Source organism: Pleurodeles waltl, chromosome 1_2 (assembly GCF_031143425.1).
Source record: "Pleurodeles waltl isolate 20211129_DDA chromosome 1_2, aPleWal1.hap1.20221129, whole genome shotgun sequence".
In the NCBI taxonomy this organism is placed as follows: domain Eukaryota; kingdom Metazoa; phylum Chordata; class Amphibia; order Caudata; family Salamandridae; genus Pleurodeles; species Pleurodeles waltl.
In genome coordinates, this window is record NC_090437.1 from 167,457,401 (window position 1) to 167,480,802 (window position 23,402).

Here is a 23,402-nt window from a genome sequence, read left to right on the forward strand (position 1 = left end):
GTGAAGACCACATAACCTCCATAGCTCACACATGAAATCCGACAGACTGAGAAGCACTGCATGATGCTGAGTCAGTAGAGGGGTTTCACCAGAACAACCAGCCATCCCAATCCATTACCATCATTCAAGCAAAAGTCGAGTTCTTGGTCTTGCACCGTCTCTCTGTGTAGTGATATTTAGCATCCTGCTTTCTCTCAGAGTTTTCAGAGTTTTCCAAATAACCTAAGATGCTCGCTGGGTCATGCCCCTCCAATATAAAGAAAGATGTATGTCATTGGGTAGAAGTTCCTGGCCACAGCAGGGAGCTGCATGCCACAATATCCTGGGAAAGATGTGGTCCAAGGGAGAGGAGGGGTGTCAGGGAAAAGGACATCCGAAAAGATCCACCACTGCTCCAAACACAACAGAACGCAGAGATATGCTCACCCCATATCAGGCCTAACAATCAGCCAACACACAAGACCTTACACACACACCGTCTGGAGGAAGCAATAGTCTCAATGTTGAACACCGCAAGATCGAGGCCCATAGGGGCAGCAGAACAACTCTCTGGCTCCCTCCGGTTCATGACGATTCAGATAACAGATCACGAAAAGACCTAGAGAAGCAACCAAAGACCAATAAATAAGAAGCCCAAAGCTAGCCCAAAATAAGTCTCTAGAAAAAAGGCACAGTCAAGACACCTGGCGCCACTAGCGAGGGTCACGTTGCATGTTGCATGCCGAGACTAGACGGGTATACATGTGACCTCGGGGCATGCTGCGATCACCAAACAATGTTTGGTTACGACACACCTCCCCTTTATACATCCCATAGTGCACGTGTAGGTTGAAGGACACCGGCCACACCAATGACACTCCCATGCACACACTAGGAGGGATAGGGTACTGAAGGGCTGGTGACGCCCACAGAGGACTAGTTAATAACTGAAAGCACCCACATGCTCATGAGATCACCTGGTAAAAATATTTTACCTACGTACACCTAATAAGGCACGGAGAGGGGGAGGCCCAACAACCCATAAAATTAATTCGCCCATTAACAATAACTCACTTTTTCAAAATAGATACCCTGAGTGGAGCTACCCACTGGTGCCTCACTAAAGTTACACAAGTTAAGTGTGGAAGAAACACACCCCAAAGAAAAACAGGAACCACTCAGAAATAATTGGCGACGACACATGCAAGGATGCAATGTTTTTTTAAATAACAAACCAAACCTAGCTCTTATCCAACAGATCTGCAACCAAGCCTCCAAATGCACCACCTTTCCAGCAGACTATCACTTTTTCAGCAGCCACATCAGCACTCCGAATAGGATCAAGAACTACGAACTGCTGAGAACGTTTTTCAAACTGTCAAAACTATAATAAAATAAAATAAAAAATAAAAAAATCCCTATAGGACGGCAGACATCTCCCCTGGATTAATCTCAAGAACTGCAATGTTCAAAAAGTTATGTATTATTGCACATATTGTTTAATATGGGTGCTGCCACATCCATTTATTGCAAAGAACTGCCTAGTCAAATGGAGTTCATCCAAAAACAGTCACAGTGCTTGTGTAGGGACCTCTCCCATGTCACCGATAATTACAATGCATCCTACACTAGCATTCCACATGGGCCACACAGCGCCCTCTTACGCAACACGTGGTATAGAACATGACCGCTGTGGGTTTCAAGACATCAGCTGGGCCATGTTACATCAATTCGCCGATAGCACGCAGTAGGCACACACAGGCTTCACTTGTCCCAAGAGGTGGTCCATGAAAAGCAAAATGCCTTCTCCACCTATCTCCAGTGCTTTAAATGGGCCGCTACTGTCTGGTACTGAGTACTGGCACTTTTTTTATTTTGAGAGAAGGAGTACTGGCACATCTCAAGAAAACTGTAATACTTTTAATTGGAGAGTACTGGCACTTCTCAGAATCAAGCAGGTACACTGGCACAGAGTACCTGCACTTTATTTTTTCCATTTCAAGCACTGCCTAGATCTATGTAGGATTAAGGCCAAAATACATCCCAACAGAGCAGAACCACATAAAACAGTAGTGAATCTGACCAGATACAAGACCAATCCCATACCACTGTAGCTTTTCTCCGAGACTGGTGACATTCAAATTGAGCTAGACTGAATGTGCAGGAGGGGCACTATAAGGGAGGATACTGTTTGGCCCCAAGGCTTTCCAGAAAATAATTTCTTAGAGGTAGCAAAACCACCAAACCACTGCTTGAGCATGTTCACTCCTGCTTCCATCTGTGGTCCCAGGGTGGCCCTTACCATATCTGGGGCTGTCCTCTTGAATAACAAATGGACCTCAGACGTAGAGTTCCAGTGTCCAGTGTAGGGCCATCCAACTCAATGACACATGTATTACTTGTGTTTCAGAGGTATAGGAACAATTCTGCTGGGAACAAATGAAAACTGGGGCCCAATCCTGCACATTCCAAACATGCAGGGGGCACCTTCACGCTGACAGATACTTACTGGCAATATAGAAAGTTTGCTACACGGGGAGGTGCCTCTGAGCTGGAGTGGTTCACAAACTGGTTCTTCTGGCTCCCCCGCTGGCTGACCGGTCTGCGCATGTCATTGTTGCCCGTATTCATATTATTGTTTTTGTATGGTTTCGTGCAAGTAGGGGTTTCCTGCTGTAAAAACGCAGTCCTCAAACTGGGTAGAACACAAATAACTAGGGCAGTAGAACAACAAACCCTCAATACTGTGACTGTCATGAAACATGGGTTATGTTAATATTGGGAAAAAATCGATGTGCTCCATGATATGTTCACATATAAAAGTGAAATTGCATCACTATTGTCAAATTCACCAGACCTGAACTCACTATCAACCCAGACTCAAAGGTATGTGGTCAGAAACGCTCTGAGACCTAGGGCTGAAGTTACTGATTGACAGGTCACTGATGAGGCAGCAAGAAGCTGGAGTAGCCAGCATAAAAAGACATGAACAAAAAACTCAGGTCAGTCCCACAGACCGGTACAGCAACACCACAATGGTCCCAGGAGATTGGCCCCAATAAAGCACATCTGGCCATAGGGGTGCTCACATTCCCAAAACACCATAAAGTCAGATGCCACCTGTTGTTAGGAACACTAAGCCAATCAGAACATAGCACGCACAGTAACACGCAGTGATCATGCACCCCTCATGTCGGACATCTGGACACTTTACCCATTGACCCTCATTGTGTCCACACAAGGTTGCGGCCCACTTGCATTCGTTTTCAGGACCTTATTAATGACTCCAGGACAACTGCTCTCATTCTTGAACATAAACAAATGTTTAAATTGTTTTATGGTACTCAGAGAAATGTATAAGACACCACTCAGATCAATTTTACCTTGAGACAATCCTCAGACCCCATTTCTGTTACTTTTCTCCCGGCTGTAATGTTTAATTAAACAAACTGTTCCTGTTTTGCCAAACACCTCTTGTCTTTAGTTTTTCAAGGTAAATTCACATTTGAACAACATTATCAGGGCTAGTAGTAGCACTGTAAAGATCTACGTGCCTTATTTATTTAGATATTGACAGAGGGCCTACTCTGTCAAAATGTGGCAGTTATCCCATCCGCCACCATACAATTGTCTCAGGCTATAATGCACTTGTAATACGGCGGACAAGATATCAGCCATGTTAGTATCGCATCCACCCAACTCTAAATTAGGACCTGTGTCTTCAGAGGCTAATGGTGATGTTCTCAATCACATCACCTTCGGTTCACTGTTTCAGATATACATCTTCCACTGGGTTTCATAAATGTTGATCATGACCATTACATCTCCTAAAACATATCAAAATGGTTCTGGCTCCCAAGATCTTTCAATAACTGAACATTTTGTGTAATGTGAATAAACTTCAGGCATTATTTAAAATTTTGGAACCTCAAGCTGCCGGGACTCCCGCTGTAGTATACAAACAAATAACAAACTGAGCTTTCGTAAACTCACCTGAGTTTGGAGGACAGCAATGTTCTCCCCCTTCTGCACTGGGTTCATCCACCAAACCCATCACTGGTACGTCATTCTGTAAACAAATGTCTCTTTTGACATTTGAAAGTCCTGGTAACGTAAAAATTTAAGTGTATGTCACAAAGCAGCTGTACAAACATTACAATAGAATTGGAAACCATCAATATATTTCACAACCCGAGACATACAACCACACAAAAACTCACTCACTGAGGCTTACACGCGTTTTGAGTACACATTTGACTTTTCTGTATGAGTACTCACAATTGTTAATATTTTTGGTTATGTAATGTACATATGAAAAACCCCGCCCCATGTCCCCATCAATTTGGCATTTTTTCATGCCTTTGATAAAAGTAATTTTACAATGGCAAACGTACTATAAACTACAAATGTACAAGTTTGTTGGTGTTCACTGCCTTTTTGTACTCGCTACCAATCCTGGAGTATCCACAAACCTGCCCATGTGAGCAGATTTTTTCACACATAAATTCAAGCATACTGCTGGGATTTTCCATTTGAAAACGGATTTGCACACATAAATGAAGGTAATTGGACAGAAATGTGAAACCTATGAGTGCGATTACTTTTGTAAACCGGCCCCATAGATATTAAATTAATTATATTAAGCTAATACATTGCAATATCGTTAACCAAGACAACTTTTACAACTTCTTTCCTTTATCTCGCCCTAGATGTAACGAGTGATGTCACGTGGTCTTGAAGTCTAACCATCAAAAAGTCAGTTATTTTCTAGGGGCACCGTGGGTCCCCTTGCACTACTATTATGTTTAAATAACATACAAATGGCTTACCTCTAAACACTCTAGGACCTAGTAAATTTAATGAGGTCATGTAATAGGCCCAGCATTTAATCCTCCTCAAGCTGATGCAAGTCTAGCAAAAACCATGGAAAGGTTACAAGACTGTCTGACATGATAGAAAAACATGCTTTTGTTGTGGAATCAAAAAATCACAGGCCCAATGTGTAGTGCCACGCAGCAGGGGAAGGAGGTACAACACAGAAAGACATTCTGGCTCTTTAAACCTTGATTACCTTTAAATAATTGTGGCAATACATGTGCGTCTGGCAATGAGATAATACTGCATGCTGGATGTGGTGATGGGACACAGTGACTTCCAGGGTGAACAAGAATTTCTTATGGCAGCGACAGACCACCATTTATTTTTAAACAAAATGGTTGTATTCTGAAGAGCTTGAGAAAATTCAAGACATAAAACGAGGCAATGTTATAGCCAAAACACTTGTGTCACTAGTCCCTGACATTTCATAAAATATCTTCACCTGAGACATCCTTTATTTGGAGAACAATGACGACAACTTATTGAGGAAAGCAATAAGTATGCATTAAAAAAAAGTAATATAATTTAATCTCCAATCAGAAGTTATTGCTCAGTTAGGAAGCGGCAAGTCTTCATACCTCCCTGAGTGCAGCATGCAAATTTTCGGCACACACCAATGATTTTGGAAGATTTGATAACCTGTATACAAATCTTGTCACCCGTGGTAGGCCGAATGTCCTTGGGTGTGTATGTGTGCTCTGGCACAATCCCATCGCCCAAGCCTATTGTTACCGGACCCTAAACATGGCTGGAGTTGAAACACGGCAATTAAGAACTGAATTGGCCAAACTGAAAACTAACTGACATCTTATTAAGGCATTGCAGTGCCAGATTACCAAATAGACAAAGTAGGTGCCGGCATATGGGCCCCACTCCTTTTAGGGGCCCCGCGACAACAGATCAAAATAATATTGATTTGATCTTGAAAGAAAATCACAATCAAACTTTCTTAAATTGTTTCCGAAAGATAGAGAAAAATAAATCAATATGTTGAAAGCTCGGTTCTTGGGATATTATGCGAAGTTGAAGGCCACCCTTTCAGGGTCTCTTAAAGAACTGACTGGTCAAGGTATCCAAGACAAAAACTTCATGTGGGAGTTCTATTTGATAGAAGCCTTTTAAGTTCTCAAGGCTCAATTCATCTTTAAACAAACTATCACTGAAGCTCACAGCAAAATTGTTGGTTAAAACGGCGAAGAATCAATCTAATTGAGGATAAAAAAGAATTTTCACGTAAAGCCCATACCCATTTATGCGAGTCCTGATACCAAGCCAGAGGGAGAGCAGCATATCTAGCCAGCCCTATGAAACTGGCATGTAAAAAAGAGCTTTCAAGTCCGAGATGAGGCTTAATTCGACTTAAAGGCTACGATTTTGGTCTATTAACTGAGTCAGTGGAACAGAACTGCTGTTTATGTAACTACAAGAAAGAAAGTTTGGTGTACATGTTATGCGTGTGCCCAGCGTTAAAGAGTTTGAAACCATTATTTTGAAAACTTGGCGTAACACACAGCAAGATGATCATTGCTGCATGTTTGAGTGTCATGCATGTGCAACTATCTGTCAGATGTGTGAAATTTCTTAGAGAGGCACTGAAGCTACTGAATCAACTATGGGCCAGCTGTTGAAATAGGGAACTCTTGGACTCCTTTCTTCTTTTTAAGTTTCCACCTATAGTAAATAGATGTGGAGGACAGGCATGCAGTGGTAATTCATCGTTGATCCACGCCGGCTGGTCATCCCTTTTCTCTCTGGTGCATAATTTCAAAAACGTTACTACTAGAGACAACTTATATTGGTCTTCATGCACAACATCGTATCTGAATGCTATGTGGTCTTCATGTTAAATCGGTATCTTGGTTATGTGTTTGGCTGCAGAAATGTTCGCTGGATTCCACCCTACTTGCCCCTTTCCAATTTTAAGCAGCTGGGGTTTGTTTTATTTAATGCGTTGCATTTGCACTTTACACAGTATGATTCCTAAAGTGACTTTAGGGGTCATTGTAGGGGGCCCCCTTTTGTATCCACTGTACTGGGCATATTTTCTATTTCACATTGCCGGGGTCTGCTTCAGTACACTTGCTTGTTATCTGTAAACGGTTCAGACAACCCAAGTATAAGGACTGCCTGTTGCATCGCTATTTGACTGATTGATTTTACATTTTTTATCTGAGTCCTTGTTATCAGTAAGCGGTTCAGATGACACAAGTATAAGGAATGCCTGTTGCATCTCTATTTGACTGTAAGTGAATTTATAATTTTTAATCTGAGTCCTCGTCAATGGGTCCTCCTACAAAGATCTTTTTCAACATATATTGCATTACTCTCTTTTTAATTTAATCATGGTCAGATTTGTTTTCGTTTGTTGGCAGTTTACTATAAATAAGTAGACCATTATATTATATTTAAAAGGGGCCATGTTGTTGCACTTGCAATTTTATTTTAATTGATTCTTAATATTTGTATTCTGGCCTCTAGCTCTGCTGTAAGCATCACAATTGTATGGTATTTGAGGATGTGCTAACCAATTATTTGTATCTGCGTGGTCTGCTGTAAGCCGTCTTAGCTGCTTTTTAATAGATGTTTGATTTTAACTTAGGTATTTCTGGGTCGCAAGGAGGAAGTGTGTTGGATTTATTTTTGTGTATTACATTGCATCTTGTACTGCATGGGATTATGGTTTTTACTAGGTGCACTGGCTTCTATTATGATTGAGCGTTTGTTCATGGCATTTAGAGGTTAGATGCTTGTATGAAGCGAACAAGTTATATTAAGTCATTGCTGTATATTGTGATGGTTTTAAATAACCGTATCATAACACAAATAGAGAGTCAGGGAGATTGGAACTAAACAAATTTAAAGGAATCGACCCATACTAACTCCCTACATGTAAAGCCAAAAAACACATAAAGGTATGGGGTTCACTTATAATGAGGAGCTGTACCCTAAGGAGATTTTCCTGGAGCTCCTTGACCTCACTGGGTGTATGAATGGGGAGTAAGAGCTGTGAAGTGGTGATGGGGAGGGTGTTTCCTCTACGGACTAGGTGGTCTCACACACTATATAGTGTCATGCTTCATCATTAGACCACCTAGCCCCACCCAGGTAGGACAATGCCACCTGGGCGGACTCAACCTCACCGTTAAAAGAACAGGAGGGAGTGCGTACATTTTTATTTTCTGGAATTTGTGGGATCCAGCTAAGCTATGGAAATATCTTTCGTCCCGCCACCTTAGCGTGTTCTGCCGGGCTGGAGGTGAGCACCTCCAGCACGGCAGATGGCATGATACCGCTAGTGGTATCATGAGGCGGGAGACCGCCAGCATTTTTCTGGCGGTCGCACTGCCAGAAAAAGCTGGCAGTCTTGCACCCTGGAGACAGGAATAAGTATTCCTGTTGCCAGGATACACTCGCACACACGTCCACATACCTGCACACATGCACTCACACACTTCTACACACAAACACCCCCCCCTCAGCCACGCAAACACGACATACACACCTATTCACACTAACATATATACACAAAAACCGCACTCATGCATTCACTCCCCCTCACCCCCAGCGCATACATACATTCACCCCCTTCTCCCCCCTCCCTCAGTGCATACATACATTCAGACCCCCTTCCCCCTTGCACCGCATACATGCACTCACCCGCTCTCCCCGGCCACTCACACAAACATGCACTCCCCTCCCCGTTCACTCACACAAACACGCACCCCCGTCCACTTACATGCACATGGACACGCATACATGCACTCACCTCTTCCATCTGCTCAATTGCACTCACACACTCAATTGCTCACACGAACTAATGCACTCACCTCCATCCACAAACACTCCCAACCCCATCCACAAACACTCACTCACCCCCCCCACAGACACGCACCCACATACACTCCACCGCATTCACACATGCGCTCACTCACCCACCCCCCCAGCCCACCTGTCGGACGATCCACTTACCTCGGTTGCCAAGGAGGTCATCCGGGAGGGGATGGGTCCTGGCGCTTCCACTGCCGGCAGCGCCTCGCCATCTGGACACCGCCACACCGTATTATGGGTTGTAATACGGTGTGCGGTCTCTTTTTGGCGTGGAAGTACCATGGTGGTACCACCTCTGCACTGCCGATTGCCAGCATGACTAGTCTCGGAATACCACCCGATTTCGGGTGGAAGTCAGAAATCAGTCATATTAGGGCGGTCTTAAGACCACCAGCACTGGCAGTATTTCAGCACCCGCGGCTTTGGCGGTCTTTGGAAAAGACCACTGATGTCGTGATGAGGGCCTATGCCTTGAAGGTCACTGAAAAAGTAATCAAAGAAAGTGTATTGAGTCTCCTCAATCATTGCAATTATAGGGGATCCTATTGTGTCAGTAATGTTATTCACTATAGTATTTCTGCCCAAAGACAGCTTTATATTTGACTTGAAGGCACGTGCAACATTATGAATTGAAAGCTGCTTCATTTTGCATTTAACAAATATTTGCTATTCCTTAACTTATTTTTTACCCTTGTTGGTTATACAGATACATACCGCAGTGCATTTAGATAAAAGTTTCATGCAGCTCCCAATGTCACTAATAATGGTCAGGTGGGGGAGATTACATTTAAATTTATATCCATCAGCTGTGGACTCTAAACCGTCAGATTCATTTGAACTAAATAATAGTTCTTTGGCCCAGCTGCCTTCCAGCTTTAAATGAAATTCACTTCTCAGATGTGCAATTTTGATTATAGTGCACCAAGAATTACTCTGGAAGAAATTAACAGATTATAAAATGTCAGGGCATCTATTGCAGAAGGCTGAGATCAGAAATCGCTTCAAACATTGCTGAGCCCTTGCCCACGTTAATTTTGTTTGTATCTGGCAGATCTACCATATAACTATTTTCACCAAAAATATATATAAATAGTCCATGATCCGTGCATGCTCTATGCTACTGATCTGGTTTTGGTGGATTGTACTGCAACAGACCTCCAAAGGCAATTAATCACATGCTATTTTTACTGTAATCAAAATCATTAAACAGTAAACTTAGAGAAAACAAAGGTTCTGCCATTTGGGGAAGACATAATTGCGAGCGATACTGTGGAGTAAGTAAACTCTGATAAATATTCAGACCTTACTTTCATCTCGGCTTTCCATTTGTTAGAAAGTCTCTAATTAGTATCAACAAGGGCTGTGGCAACTTGTGGCAGTTTAAAGAGGTAAATATTTGTGGCATCGTAGACAGCAGCTTTTATGAATAAAAAACATCCCATGGCCTTTTCTAGTGCTGAATTATTGTCATGCTTGAGTTTCACGGGATTCTAACCTGAGGCCTCATTGGAAATAAACACTGAATCTTCTACCAAATGCTATGATTCTGGAAGGTGCTGGAAGGTAGTACAAACTTCTGACAGATGGTAGGCTAAATCAACTGTGAATCAGCATACTGTATACAGTGAGATACAACATTAGGATTCTTTCAACTCAGGAGCTCCTAAAATGTATTGTGTGAAGTTGTTTATTTCGTATATAAACAATTTATAAACAATTAATCTGATCATTGAATGAGGTCATAAACGTTAGGCTAGTGGTCAATCCCCTATTTTTGACTGTCACCTCCGATTAACGGTTGAGATATTAGGAATGGAATTGTCCATGCCCCTAATATCAAATGTACAATTTTCCATATGCTGCTCGATATTTATAGTTCTTATCTTTGCGTCACATGTTTGTAAAACTTTTAATCTTAAAGTATGGAATTCTGACTCGACCAACTGCATTGATTTTATTGGTAGAAATGTTTCCAGTTGACTTAGCGATTCACTTGGGCCAGTATATTATCTGTAAAAAAGCTTCTAATAATGAGATCTTAATATGGAGCTTGAGTTATTTTTGTGAATGTTTTAATATGAACATGTTTAACAGACCATTTATCGAATAATCATACATAAAAAACTGAAACGAACTATCCTTTTAAAACATACTTCACAAACAGCAATTAAGAAATTATGTACACTTAGTGGGTGATCAGTGGCCCTGACTCCCTGCCTATGAATTTATGATGTCACCCTTTATTTTCCATGGCGTAACTTCTAAATGCTTTTCTGCCCACCAACCTCGACCGCTGATATTAAGAACTTTTATCTCTGACCTTCCCTATGCACAAGACTTTCCACTATCGGCCTTATCTTTTTTGCATCCTGGGGGAGACTGGAAGGAGTTGTGGGACTTGGATGGGGCCAGACTTTGGACAATGAAAGACCTTTTTGTAAACGATATATTCTGGACTTTCAGGATATATTTGATACTTTTGAGACCCCCTCCTCACCATTTCCTAATTTACAGGGCAGCCTGAACCACGATGCAGACAAACTAGCCCAATGGGGCAAGTGAACCACTGTCCCAGGTAGCCTTGCAGATCATATGCAGCACAACAAGGTCGAAGCCGTCACACTGATGTAGAGAGCCCTCCTACAACAAGCTAAGGGGAACTTGGGTGACCTACGAGACCGATGGGCGACAGACATGGGACTCCCAATTGTGGACAAACACTGGAGCTCGATACTGGAACACACTCCACGCACCTCGTGGAATGCCAGATTTAAGTACATCCAGTATTACCCCTCATCAGCCAGGGTAACTCGAATCTAGTGGCACAGTGAGCCTGGGACCCACGACTGGGCATACTAGGGCAGCAAATGCAAAAACAACAAGGCGATCAATTAAATCCATAAATTAATCTCAGCCACTGGCAATCAATCAGGCTGCATCCCAATCCATTGTTTTTTTGCCCACCATCCTGCCCCAGCCATATGCAAATCAGTCTTGACCCTGCTCCAAATGGGAACAGTCGAGCTTGAAGAGATAGTGTCTCGGTTCCGGGAGGACCTGGCTTGTCAGTTCAGGCTAGACTGTTCCCATGGGGAGCAGAGTCAAGACTGAATTGCATATGACTGGGTCCAAACTAGGGTGGCATGGTGGGCAAGAAAACAGTGGATTGGGCTGCGCCCCCTAGCGATGGGTGGGAGGGTTCCACCTTCAAGATTTTAAAGTCGGGAGCCTGTTTCAGGGGGCAACCTTAACTGGACTTATGACTCAACCATTTAAAAAAAATGTGGAGCAATCACAGCGCTGGATTATGCATTTTCCGTCCTACGTGCACCGGGTACGCACAGATGTGGGTCCCAGGCTCACAGTGCCACTGAATTTAAGCTAGCCTGGCTGATGAGGGGTTGATACCCGAAAAACGGCACCAAAATCCTGGTTTCTGGTCCAGGGAGGACCTAGCCTGGCAATTCGGGCTGGACTGTTCCCATGAGAAGAAGGGCCAAGACTGTCACTTCTCGTTTTAACCTTTCGCTTCTCTTTAACTATTACTTTCTTTTCTTTAACTCCACCATCACTTTACCATTAGCAAAAAGTACAACTACTGACCCCTCCACTCTTAAGCTGCTGCCCACTTCCCCAACTTCCTTCGCTTGTAAGCCTGTACATTTGTAACTAATCCATTGTATGCATTGAACATTTGTAACTTATTGATTTGTCTTGTTCCAATCTTTGTCACCACGTATCACCTATATATGCATTTAACTAAACAATGTTGCATACTGCGTGACTGGAGAGCTCTGTTAGGAACTACTCATAAAAGAACATAGTTGTGTCAACAGTGGGATCCTTCGTTTAGCACGTTAACAAAAGAGCGCTGCAGCAAACTGTACAATACTATAGTATCCAGAACATGTCAAATCCACAGGGTGACATACAAGGAGCGCAGCAGCTTTATCAGCGCTGTAATAAGCATAATTAAGATATGTTTCTAGAAAAAGTCAATTACGTATGTTTTCAGCTGTCAACGAATGGAGGCATTCCTCAAGTGACAGTTAATGGGTGGACAATACAAGCATTGAAGAAATAACGGAAACGTGTGCAATTACCAAAACAGGAGCTGGTGCTAAATTCTTCTTCTGCACCAAGATGAGCCACCACATGTGACAAAGAACCTTCTTCCTTCCTCAGAGAAGCACTGGATTTGAAAATTGACAACCCTGCTCAACAAGAGCACAGAAAAGAGCATTGTTAAACATTGTTTTAACCAAATGTAATTTACAAGATGTTTTAAACATGAATGTCATCAATCTTCTATTCAACGTCCTGAGGGCTTAATACTTTTAGGGTCTGAATATTTTTTACATATATACTTTTTTACAATTTTCTTTATCAACTTGTGTAGCTTATTGAGACAAAACAGAGGAGATGGAAATAAAATCTCATATCTTTCCCAGCTCATTTTCTGTTCTTTCCATTATTATGCTTTATGGTTAGTTAATGATTTTAAAGCAATCAGTCCTCCCTTCAATCTATCTGAGTGGTAGGCTGTGACTGAACACTATTTATGGGTTAGAAAAAACACATAGGCCCTCATTTTAACATTGGTGGTAAAAGCCGCCTACTGCTGCGGCAAAAGACTGTCACCGCGGCTACCATCCGTTCGCCAAATTATGACCACAGCTGGGTTTTCACCACAAGAAGGGCGGAAATCTGGCTGTGGCCATCCTGGCGGATGGTTGTAAGGTAGCACTGATACTACCAGCAGCGCCACACCAGTATACCGCCACCAGCCGTATCATGACACATGTTACAGCCAGGTGGTGTTCTGCTGGCAGGCGCTGCTGCCAGTAGCAGCGCCCCGTCCCGTTTCTTGACGAAAACCCCATGAATGCAGCTAAGTTGGGCTTTTGACAAGGGAGGGGGTGGGGGTGTTGTGTGTGGTTGTGTGCATGTATGTGTGAGTGTGTGCGTGCGTGAATGCGACTGTGTGTGTAGTGTTGTGTGCGAGGGTGTATGCATGTGTGAGAATGCGTGTACAAATGGAAATGTGAATGCATGTCAGTATGAATGTGTGTACGGATGTGTGCGAGAATTAATGGATGCATGTGTGAATGAATGTGTGTATGCCAGTGTGAGTAAGTGTGTATGTGAGGTGCGTGTCTGCAAGTGTGCATGTATTGGAGGGGATTGGAAGGGGGGAGCGTGGATGGAGGGAGGGTGGGTGGGGGCTTCTGGGGAGTGTTTGAGGGGGTGGGTGAGCCTCCTACCAGTGACAGGGAAGGAATTCCCGGTCACTGTTAGGGCCTACGGCCATGGTGGTAGGCAGGCTCAAAATGCTGCCGGCGGTACAATAGTGGCTGCTGGGCTGGAGATTGTTATCTCCGGCCCAGTGGCTGCTACTGCCATGGAGGTAGAAACAGTAAATTGCTGGAGCCAACCTGCCAATGTCGTAATGTGGCGGTATGTACCGCCAACCTGTTGGCGGTACTACCGCCACATTATCACCTACCGCCGAGGTCATAATGAGCCCCATAGTCCTACAAATCTATATCATTAAGTAATGGGTTATGGCACACTACTAGGGTAACTTAGCTAAAAGCCCATCAATTTCATATTTCTATAATAATGGCCTAGTATTTTCTGAAGATGATACACATTAAACATATATAGTAATGATGGCTATATAATTAATTAAGCAGGAAGAAGTGTACATGTAACTCATCCCCTTTCCCAAGTCTCCACAATAACCTGTTTCTTTTCTTTTGGAGTCCGAAGCAATCTTAAAACATTGGTTTTCATCTCCGCTTACCCTGAAAACCACATCTGGATTGGTATTAGCATCACCTGTCACATAAAGGAAAAAATTATTTATGAATTCAAGGCACCCAATTTTCCTTTTTTTTTTTTTAATAACACCATCTACCTCCCGAGTTTTACATTTCCAAACAGTAAATCCTACCTGAAGACCTGGCACCAATTTTGTTCTGGAGAAAAACCAAAAGAGGAAGCTTGCTTATATGTCTCAGGGCACTGAACAGAGAACTGAGTTTAGGCAAAATTGTAATAATGCCAGTGTAATTGATGTAATTTTGGTAATTTCGTGTAACAAAATGTATGCAATATTACTGATATTACACCACCATCTAATTTTGGGAAATTTTTTAACATGAGATTCACTCTTCAGGGTAATTTTTCAATGCGAGCAGCATTTTAGGAAGATGTTTTACCCAAGTGGACCTTTCGGGTAATTTCTGAGCACAAAACTACAAAACTAAACGGAACCAGCAGTGTTTTAAACGTGAGCAACTGGAAATCACTCAAAATTATGTTTTCAAGTTGAATTTGTACCCAAACGAACCATTCAGGTAATTTGTTGAGTGCAAGATGCAATTCGTGTAATTCTGCATACTTCTGTGGTAACGTCCCATAATTACACTACAGCAAATTACCTGGGTTTTGCACAGCCCCTACACAGAACCTGTGTTAAAACTCTATCATTTCACTTCAATTTTTTCTCAACGTAGCAGCCTGTAGTTAACCTATTACTGAATGTGCACCATCAATTATCATAATTTATTAGAGCTAATATCATAATCCATTGTTTCCTGAACAAAACAAGTGAATCAAAATTTCCTTATCAAAAGGGAATTATAGAGAATACAAAAAATGAACTGTACGTGCCAGTGTGCAGATCACTAATTTGGGCCTTTTTAGATAAAAAACAGAGTCCATTCCACAGTACTGCGAGTCTGGATTGGAGATAAGAATCTGCAGTTATATAGAGTATCCATCCACCAGAAAAAGTGTTACCACAGTTAAATACCTTGTTCTTCTAATGCATACTTTTAACTGCAAATTCCTCACACTTGGGATAGATATCAAAGCAGCACCTCCCTGGAGGTGGGTCTGTGGAATGAGTGAAACCAAAAAGTCTAGCAGGACCAAATGGTCAAAATGCCATTCCCATCGTACCTGGCTGTTAAAGCAGAAGTGCTTTGTGATCATTAAACATGCTCTGATGCCCACATTACATCTTGACAAATATCCAGGATTGGCATTCCTTCGTGGTAGAAGCAGCCTTGGCTCTGGTGGAATGGGCCCTCAACCAATTTGGCAGCTGCCTTTAGGCCATCACATAGCACATCTTGAAGCAGAGGAGTGTTTATCAAGATAAAGTACATTTCTGCACTGCTTTACTTTTCTTTGCCTTGGAGAACCCCAAAAAGGTCTGATTGTCCACCCAATGGTCTTTGGTACGAATGAAGTAAAAGCTAAGCACTCTTTTGGGGTCCAAACTATGGAGTCTCTCCTCCTATTTTGATGGGTGCAATAGGGCAAACAACGTCCTGAAAGAAAGTCAAAATCTTCGATATAAAGTATGGGCACAGGTGACTCCCAAAACATTAGACATCCAAAGCTTTACCTCAACCGGAATACCCACATTTCACTGGAATGGAGACTGTGTTAAACTTCAGTTTCATGAGACAACGTGTCCCTATTGGAAGGCACCTCCCAAAGCACCCAAATCAAAAATTCAATCATAGAATTCATGAAGTAAATGGACTCACCCAACAATTGAGTTCTGGATCAAATAAAAGTTAAAGGGTTTTATTACAAATTCAAAGATAGGCGATGCAGAGTCAAAGCCATGAAGTCTCTCAATTTAAAAGTTATACAGAGAATGCAAAATCCGAAAAAACAAAAATCTGGTTTCCGAGTGCCTGGGATGAGACTGCCTCGTCCTACACCCGGCCCACGGGGGTGAGGGTGTGGGGGGACTTGAATCGATTCCCATTCTACCTCCAACCCCCCCCCCACCCCACCAGTGAGGTCTGATGATGTCAGGACGCGACCTCATCAGAGGTCACCTCGTATCGCATTGGAAGCATGCTTCCAGTGCGATCCCGGAAGAGAAATGTAAAAGCATTTCTCTTCAGACCGGAAGGTGGGGCGGGAGAGACATGAAAGGAAAGGAAGGACCTTTCCTTTCATGTCTCTCGAAGCATTTTTGCTGCCCGATCATGATGCAATCGGGCAGCAGAAATGTCCACTAGACACCAGGGATTTTTTTGTTGTTGTATATTTCAATAAGGGGAGCGGCCCCTTGGGAAGGGACTCTCCCCAGGGGGCAAATCATTTTTAGGCCATGGCTGTCCCCCCAGGGGGCCGATCTGCCCCGGGGGGGGGGGGGGGTCAGAAAACCCCTAGACACCAGGGATACATTTTTGTTTGTTTATTTTTATTTTTTGTATGTGTGGGGAGCGACCCCTTAGGCAAGGGTCGCTCCCAGGGGGCCAAATTGCCAAATTATTTTGAGGCCATTAAACCACTAGACACCAGGGATTATTATTTTTTTTTTAATCAATACTTATGCATAAGGGGAGCGGCCACTTGGGCAAGGGCCTCTCCTCAGGGGGCCAAATTATGTTTAGGCCACCCCTAGACACCAGGGATACATTTTTTTGTTTATTTTTTTATATGTGGGGAGCGACCCCTTAGGAAAGGGTCTCGCTCTCCGGGGGGAAGATGGGGGGCAGAAACCAGTAGACACCAGGGATTTTTTTAATGCTTACGCATAAGGGGAGCCGCTCCTTGGGCAAGGGCTGCTCCCCAGAGGGGGCCAAACATTTTTAGGCCTTTTCTGCCCACTCCTGGATGCAGATCGGCCTAATGTAATTAGGCCGATCTGCCCCCAGGGGGGCCAGAAACCTCTAGATACCAGAGATATATATATTTTTTTATTTACTTTATGTTTTTATGTATGGAGAGCGACCCCTTAGGCAAGGGTCGCTCCCCTGGGGGCAAATTGTATTTAGGCCATTTCTGCCCAGGGCAGATCGGCCTATTTTAGTTAGCCAATCTGCCCCTAAGGGAGGCAGAAACCACTAGGCACCAAGGATTGGTGTGTGTTTTGTTTGGGGGGGTAGCCCCTTGGGCAAGGGTCGCTCCCCATGGGGGCACATTACTGTTGGCCATCGGCCTATTTTTAGAAGGCCCATCTGCCCCCAAGTGGGGCAGAAAGCCCACCAGAGACCAAGGAAGATTTTATTTTTAAAATAAGAGGGTGGGGGTATAGCCATACCCCCACCCCAAATAAATGGGGCCAAAGTTGTTCTCCCCACCAGTGGGCAGATTGGGCAATTACCCCTGATCCACACCCGGGGCAGGGAGGGGCAGAAAGTCTATTAGATGCCAGGGAATTAAAAAAAAAAAAACTGTGGGGTGGTGGCTACCAACTAGTATCAGCCTGGTTATGCCCCCACCCCAACTGAAGGGGGTAACAGTCTTTCAGGTCTCCCCCGCACACTAAAACATCTTAGCCCACGGCAAGCAAGAGGACATTTGATTATTTGGGGTTTTGGTTTTACATCTGGGTCATGAGAGCTTGGTAACTCTCAAAATCGTCCAACTTGGAATGGTGAGGGCTGCACTTTTTTGACTTTGAGACGCTGCCATGTAGAAAAATCCACAAGACCTAGACACATTTGAAAACTAAACATCTGGTTGATTCCAGGGTGGTGTGCTTCACATGCACCCTGCACCATTTTCTTACCCACAATGCCCTGCAAACCTCCAACTTTGCTAGAAATCAAACATTTTCCCCACATTTTTTGTGATGGAACCTTCCGGAATCTGCAGGAATCCACAAAATTCCTACCACCCAACATTGTCTCATCTATACTGATAAAAATTCTGCTGCACTTGTCAACCTAAAAGTGTCTTTTTTTCAAACTGCCCTTTTGGACCTACTTTGGTTCCCCCTCAATTTCTACATGTCTTTGGCTCTTTCCTGTCCCAGGCACATGGCCCACCTACACAAGTGAGGTATCATTTTTACCGGGAGACTGAGGGGGACGTTGGGTGGTAGGAAATTTGTCCCGGTGCGGTGATCCCACACAGAAAGGTGGCAAAAATGTGATTGTTTAGCTAAATTCAAGGTTTGCTGAGGATTCTGGGTAAGAAAACATTCGGGGATCCACGCAAGTCACACCTCCCTGGACTCCCTCGGGTGTCTAGTTTTCAGAAATGTCTGGGTTTGGTAGGTTTCTCTGGATGGCTGCTGAGCCCAGGACCAAAAATGCAGGTCCCCCCCCCACCAAAAACAGGTAGTTTTGTATTTGATAATTTTGATGTGTCCAGATAGTGTTTTGGGGCATTTCCTGTCGCGAGCATTAGGCCTATCCACACAAGTGAGGTACCATTTTTATTGGGAGACTCTGGGGAACGCGGGGTGGAAGGAAATTTGTAGCTCCTCTCAGATTCCAGAACTTTGTCACCGAATTGTGAGGAAAAAGTGTCTTTTTGCACAAATTGTGAGGTTTGCAAAGGATTCTGGGTAACAGAACCTGGTGCGAGCCCCACAAGTCACCCCATCTTGGGTTCCCCTTGGTGTCTAGTTTTCAAAAATGTGCAGGTTTGGTAGGTTTCCGTAGGTGCCGGCTGAGCTAGAGGCCAAAATCCACAGCTAGGCACTTTACAAAAAACAGCTCTGTTTTCTTTGGGAAAATGTGATGTGTCCACATTGTGTTTTGGGCCATTTCCTGTCACGGGTGCTAGGCCTAGACACAAAAGTGAGGTACCATTTTTATCAGGAGACTTGGGGGACCGCTGGGTGGAAGGAAATTTGTGCCTCCTCTCAGATTCCAGAATTTTCTGTCAGCGAAATGTGAGAAAAAAGTGTCTTTTTGCACAAATTTTTAGGTTTGCAAAAGATTCTGGGTAACAGAACCTGGTGAGAGCCCCGCAAGTCACCCCATCTTGGATTCCCCTAGGTGTCTAGTTTAAAAAAATGTGCAGGTTTGGTAGGTTTCCCTAGGTGCCAGTTGAGCTAGAGGCCAAAATCTACAGCTAGACACTTTGTAAAAAAAACATGTCAGATTTCAATGTAAAAATGTGATGTGTCCATGTTGCGTTTCCTGTCGCGAGCATTAGGCCTACGCATGCTAGTGAGGTACCATTTTTATCGGGAGACTTGGGGAAACACAGAATAGCAAAACAAGTGTTATTGCCCCTTGTCTTTCTCTACATTTTTTCCTTCCAAATGAAAGACAGTGTGTAAAAAAGACGTCTATTTGAGAAATGCCCTGTAATTCACATGCTAGTATGGGCACCCCGGAATTCAGAGATTTGTAAATAACCCCGGCTTCTCAACACCTAATTTTGTGCCCATTTTGGAAATACAGAGGTTTTCTCGATACCTATTTTTCACTCTTTATATTTCAGCAAATAAATTGCTGTATACCCGGTATAGAATGAAAACTCATTGCAATGTGCAGCTCATTTATTGGCTCTGGGTACCTAGGGTTCTTGATGAACCTACAAGCCCTATATATCCCCGCAACCAGAAGAGTTCAGCAGACATAATGGTATATTGCTTTATAAAATCTGACATCGCAGGAAAAAGTTACAGACTAAAATGTGGAAAACATTGCTGTTTCTTCACCTCAATTTCAATATTTTTTCATTTCGGCTGTTATTTTCTGTAGGAAACCCTTGTAGGATCTACACAAATTGCCCCTGCTGAATTCAGAATTCTGTCTACTTTTCGGAAATGTTTAGCTTTCTGGGATCCAGCATTGGTTTCACACCCATTTCTGTCCCTAACTGGAAGGAGACTGAAAGCACAAAAAAAAGTAAAAATGGGCTATGTCCCAGTAAAATGCCAAAACTGTGTTGAAAAATTGTGTTTTCTGATTCAAGTCTGCCTGTTCGTGAAAGCTGGGAAGATAGTGATTTTAGCACTGCAAACCCTTTGTTGATGCCATTTTCAGAGGAAAAACCACAAGCCTTCTTATGCAGCCCTTTTTTTTTTTTTTTTTAAAGCAAACTTTTTGCTTTAAATTATTTTGGTTAATTTCTTGGTCTCCTTCAGAGGAATCGACAAACTCTGGGTACCTCTAGAATCCCTCGGATGTTGGGAAAAAAAGGACCCAATTTTGGCGTGGGTAGCTTATGTAGACAAAACGTTATGAGGGCCTAAGTGCAAACTGCCCCAAATAGCCCAAAAAAGGCCTGGCACATGTGGGGGAAAAGGCCTGGCAGCGAAGGGGTTAACCCACAAGCACTATCCCACTACTCAAATAATTAGCCAACCGCCTCTATGTTAATGTCATCCAGAGATGCTAAAACAAAACTAGAAACATTAACAATAATATGTTATATGAATAAATATGACATTGTGACGTGGGTGTACGGGTGTGCTCCAGGCCTGCCCCTTACCCACTTGGCAGCAAAGCTGGGCCATCCCTACCCATAGAGGCCAGACCCTACTATTCGTTTGATAGTCCCTGTAGTGTGCTCTGCACGTGGGTGCACCTTTAGCTGTGGGAGCAGGTCTCTCCCTTGTAGAAGTGACGAACGGGAGGAACACCAGATATGCCACCACCCCACCCCTCACTGCCCATTTGGATCAATAGGAGCCAGTATTGAATGGGGCCTGGTGATCCCTTGTCCAGAGACATGACACCTAGAGGTCTCTCAATCAAGTCAGGAGCCTCACACAACCAAGCTGCTCGTGCTGCAGTAAGCGGACCCTGCTGGTTGTTCGGGGGGGGGCCCTACTCCTGCTGACCACTGTAATGGGGCATCCAAGACTTCCTAAGACAAGCAACCTGCCGCTGCTACTTGTCATGGCCTCTACCCACCCCAATGCTTCATCACAAACCCCTGATAGGTTGGACACTATCCTTCAGGTGTTGAAGCCCTCACATGTGCATCTCTAAGTGAAGGTAGGTGCAGGGGCCGGAGACATCAACCTCCTGTGAGACGACCACAGAAAACACATTGATTAGGTCACTCAGTCCGAAAACATATTGGCTGACCTCCAACCCCACACTGCAGATTAAAAGAAGCAGCTTTAGGACATGATGGAGCAGAATCCACTTCCATCAGCCCCTCGGGACCTCACACCATTCCTTGTCACTAAAAGGCCCCACTGAGTACCAGCTAAACGTCCTCCAAAAGGGGCGCATCTAGGCCCAGTTGTAGCAATAAAACTTCACTTCAAGGACCTTGATGCCATCCTCAAGAAGGCAAGACAATCTGATTTTCTCAAGTTTCAAAGACAAAGGGGTTTCTTCCAAGGTTGGTGGGGGTCAGCTACTACAGCTGGTAATCAAGTATGCTCTCCTCTTTTCAGCCATACTGATAATTATTCAGGACAACAAGAATCATTTATTTTTGGACCCCTCCGAGGCTAGGGTTGGGTGAAGGCACAGATCTCCTACACAAGCAGCCACACACCTGGAGTGAGGTCCCCTGGAGGCAGGGCAACATTTAACATGTTCGGAGGCGATCGGAAACATGCTTTCCCCGCATCAGCAGCCCCATCCCATGATCGGGCACAGAGAGGCTGCCCCTTAGTCTTAGATGTGGCGGCCACATTCCAAGACCTACTGGGAAGACTTTCTAACTCCTAGTTGGTTGGCTCAGATTACAGAGACTTCCTCTCAACTCCGTTGTGCAACCACTGTCCACCCTCTGCCATTTCCCCCTCAAAGTGACTCCTTGGACAGCAGATGAGCTCCTGTAACAGGAGCCTTATCCCAGTCCTTCCTCCGGACCGCTGCCCCGAAGCAAGTGACACTTAGCTAGACACTTAGCCCCAGGTACATATCTCTCAGCCAATGAGGGTTTCCTAACAAGGCAGCTACAGCATTACCCTACCAGCCCCTGTACCCCCAAGGACAGTGGTTTAGAAAGTTTAGGTAGCTGGCGGTGTGCCTTCTGCCAACTGCCCAAAATTATTCTTGTTACATTGTGTTATGTTACTGCTGATCCTTCATCGGATCATTGAGTTGGTACCCCACCCTTGCCCTCATCCTCATCCGCAATACACTCGACTGACCTGCACAAGCCCAATGGGACCACTCCCCCTATTGCCATCTGCAAGGGGAGCAGGCGTCGATGGGATGACAGGTACTCAAATTTACTTCATCATTTTCTGGAGCATCCGCAGCATGGAGACCTCTTTTAAGCACTATAGAATGTATTCCTACCTCAAACGTTTTGGGGTCCAGACAGGCTTACATCAAGAATCTCACATCAAGCAGGAGGAGGGGGTCAAGCTTCAGAAGAGATGCAGAGGCCAGATTTTTGCCACGAATTATTATGTATATGCCGGGGGTGGGGGGGGGGGGTGGCGGGCCTGATCTGGTTTGCTCTACTGGAGATCAGCTTAGATGGGTCCCCTGTCCTCACAGGTAGCCTCTATGTCAGGTACTGTGGAAAACCGAAGATACTTCACCATCTGTTATCTCGCGTAGCCAAATGGACACACCTGTCATAGCTATTGGGAGAATTGTGTGATGGACCTCTCCTGGATTGCTCACACCCCCCTCTTCCTACTAGTTTAGCCTTAGTTTACCACAGAGCTTAGAGTCATGGCTCCAGCAGTGGTCCCTGGCAGAGTCCTGGTGCCAATATATAATCTGGGGTTTAAACTTACTCCTACTACTCTCCAGTACACGATGTATACTAGACAGAATAGTTTGTTCCTCAGTGCTGTGCCCCTCCTTCGCAACACTAGACTACCTAGCCAGAAAGTTATCTGACCCCAGTACCTTGCAATTGGGTTTAAACTGGAGTAGTTCTCCCACATCCATCCCTACTTGACACTTGTAGGCCTTCTCCCTAGAGGACCCACTATTCAGGGACACTATTTCTGACAACATTTTGAAATAGTTTGAGCACAATGAGGACTCAGCCACGCCTCCTATGGT

At 44.0% G+C, this 23,402-nt stretch overlaps 1 protein-coding gene across 4 annotated transcripts in view; it reads right to left on the bottom strand.

Annotated features, from left to right (window-relative positions):
• Positions 1 to 23,402, bottom strand: part of LOC138298708 (zinc finger protein 180-like) — a 220,578-nt gene that overhangs the window by 77,815 nt on the left and 119,361 nt on the right. For all 4 annotated transcript variants that reach the window (XM_069236895.1, XM_069236896.1, XM_069236898.1 and 1 more), the window contains 3 exons: positions 14,431 to 14,526; positions 12,789 to 12,899; positions 3,973 to 4,083 (listed from right to left, as the gene is read on the bottom strand). In XM_069236895.1, the coding sequence (XP_069092996.1) occupies positions 3,973 to 4,083; positions 12,789 to 12,899; positions 14,431 to 14,526 (318 nt within the window). The remainder of the gene's footprint in view (positions 1 to 3,972; positions 4,084 to 12,788; positions 12,900 to 14,430; positions 14,527 to 23,402) is intronic.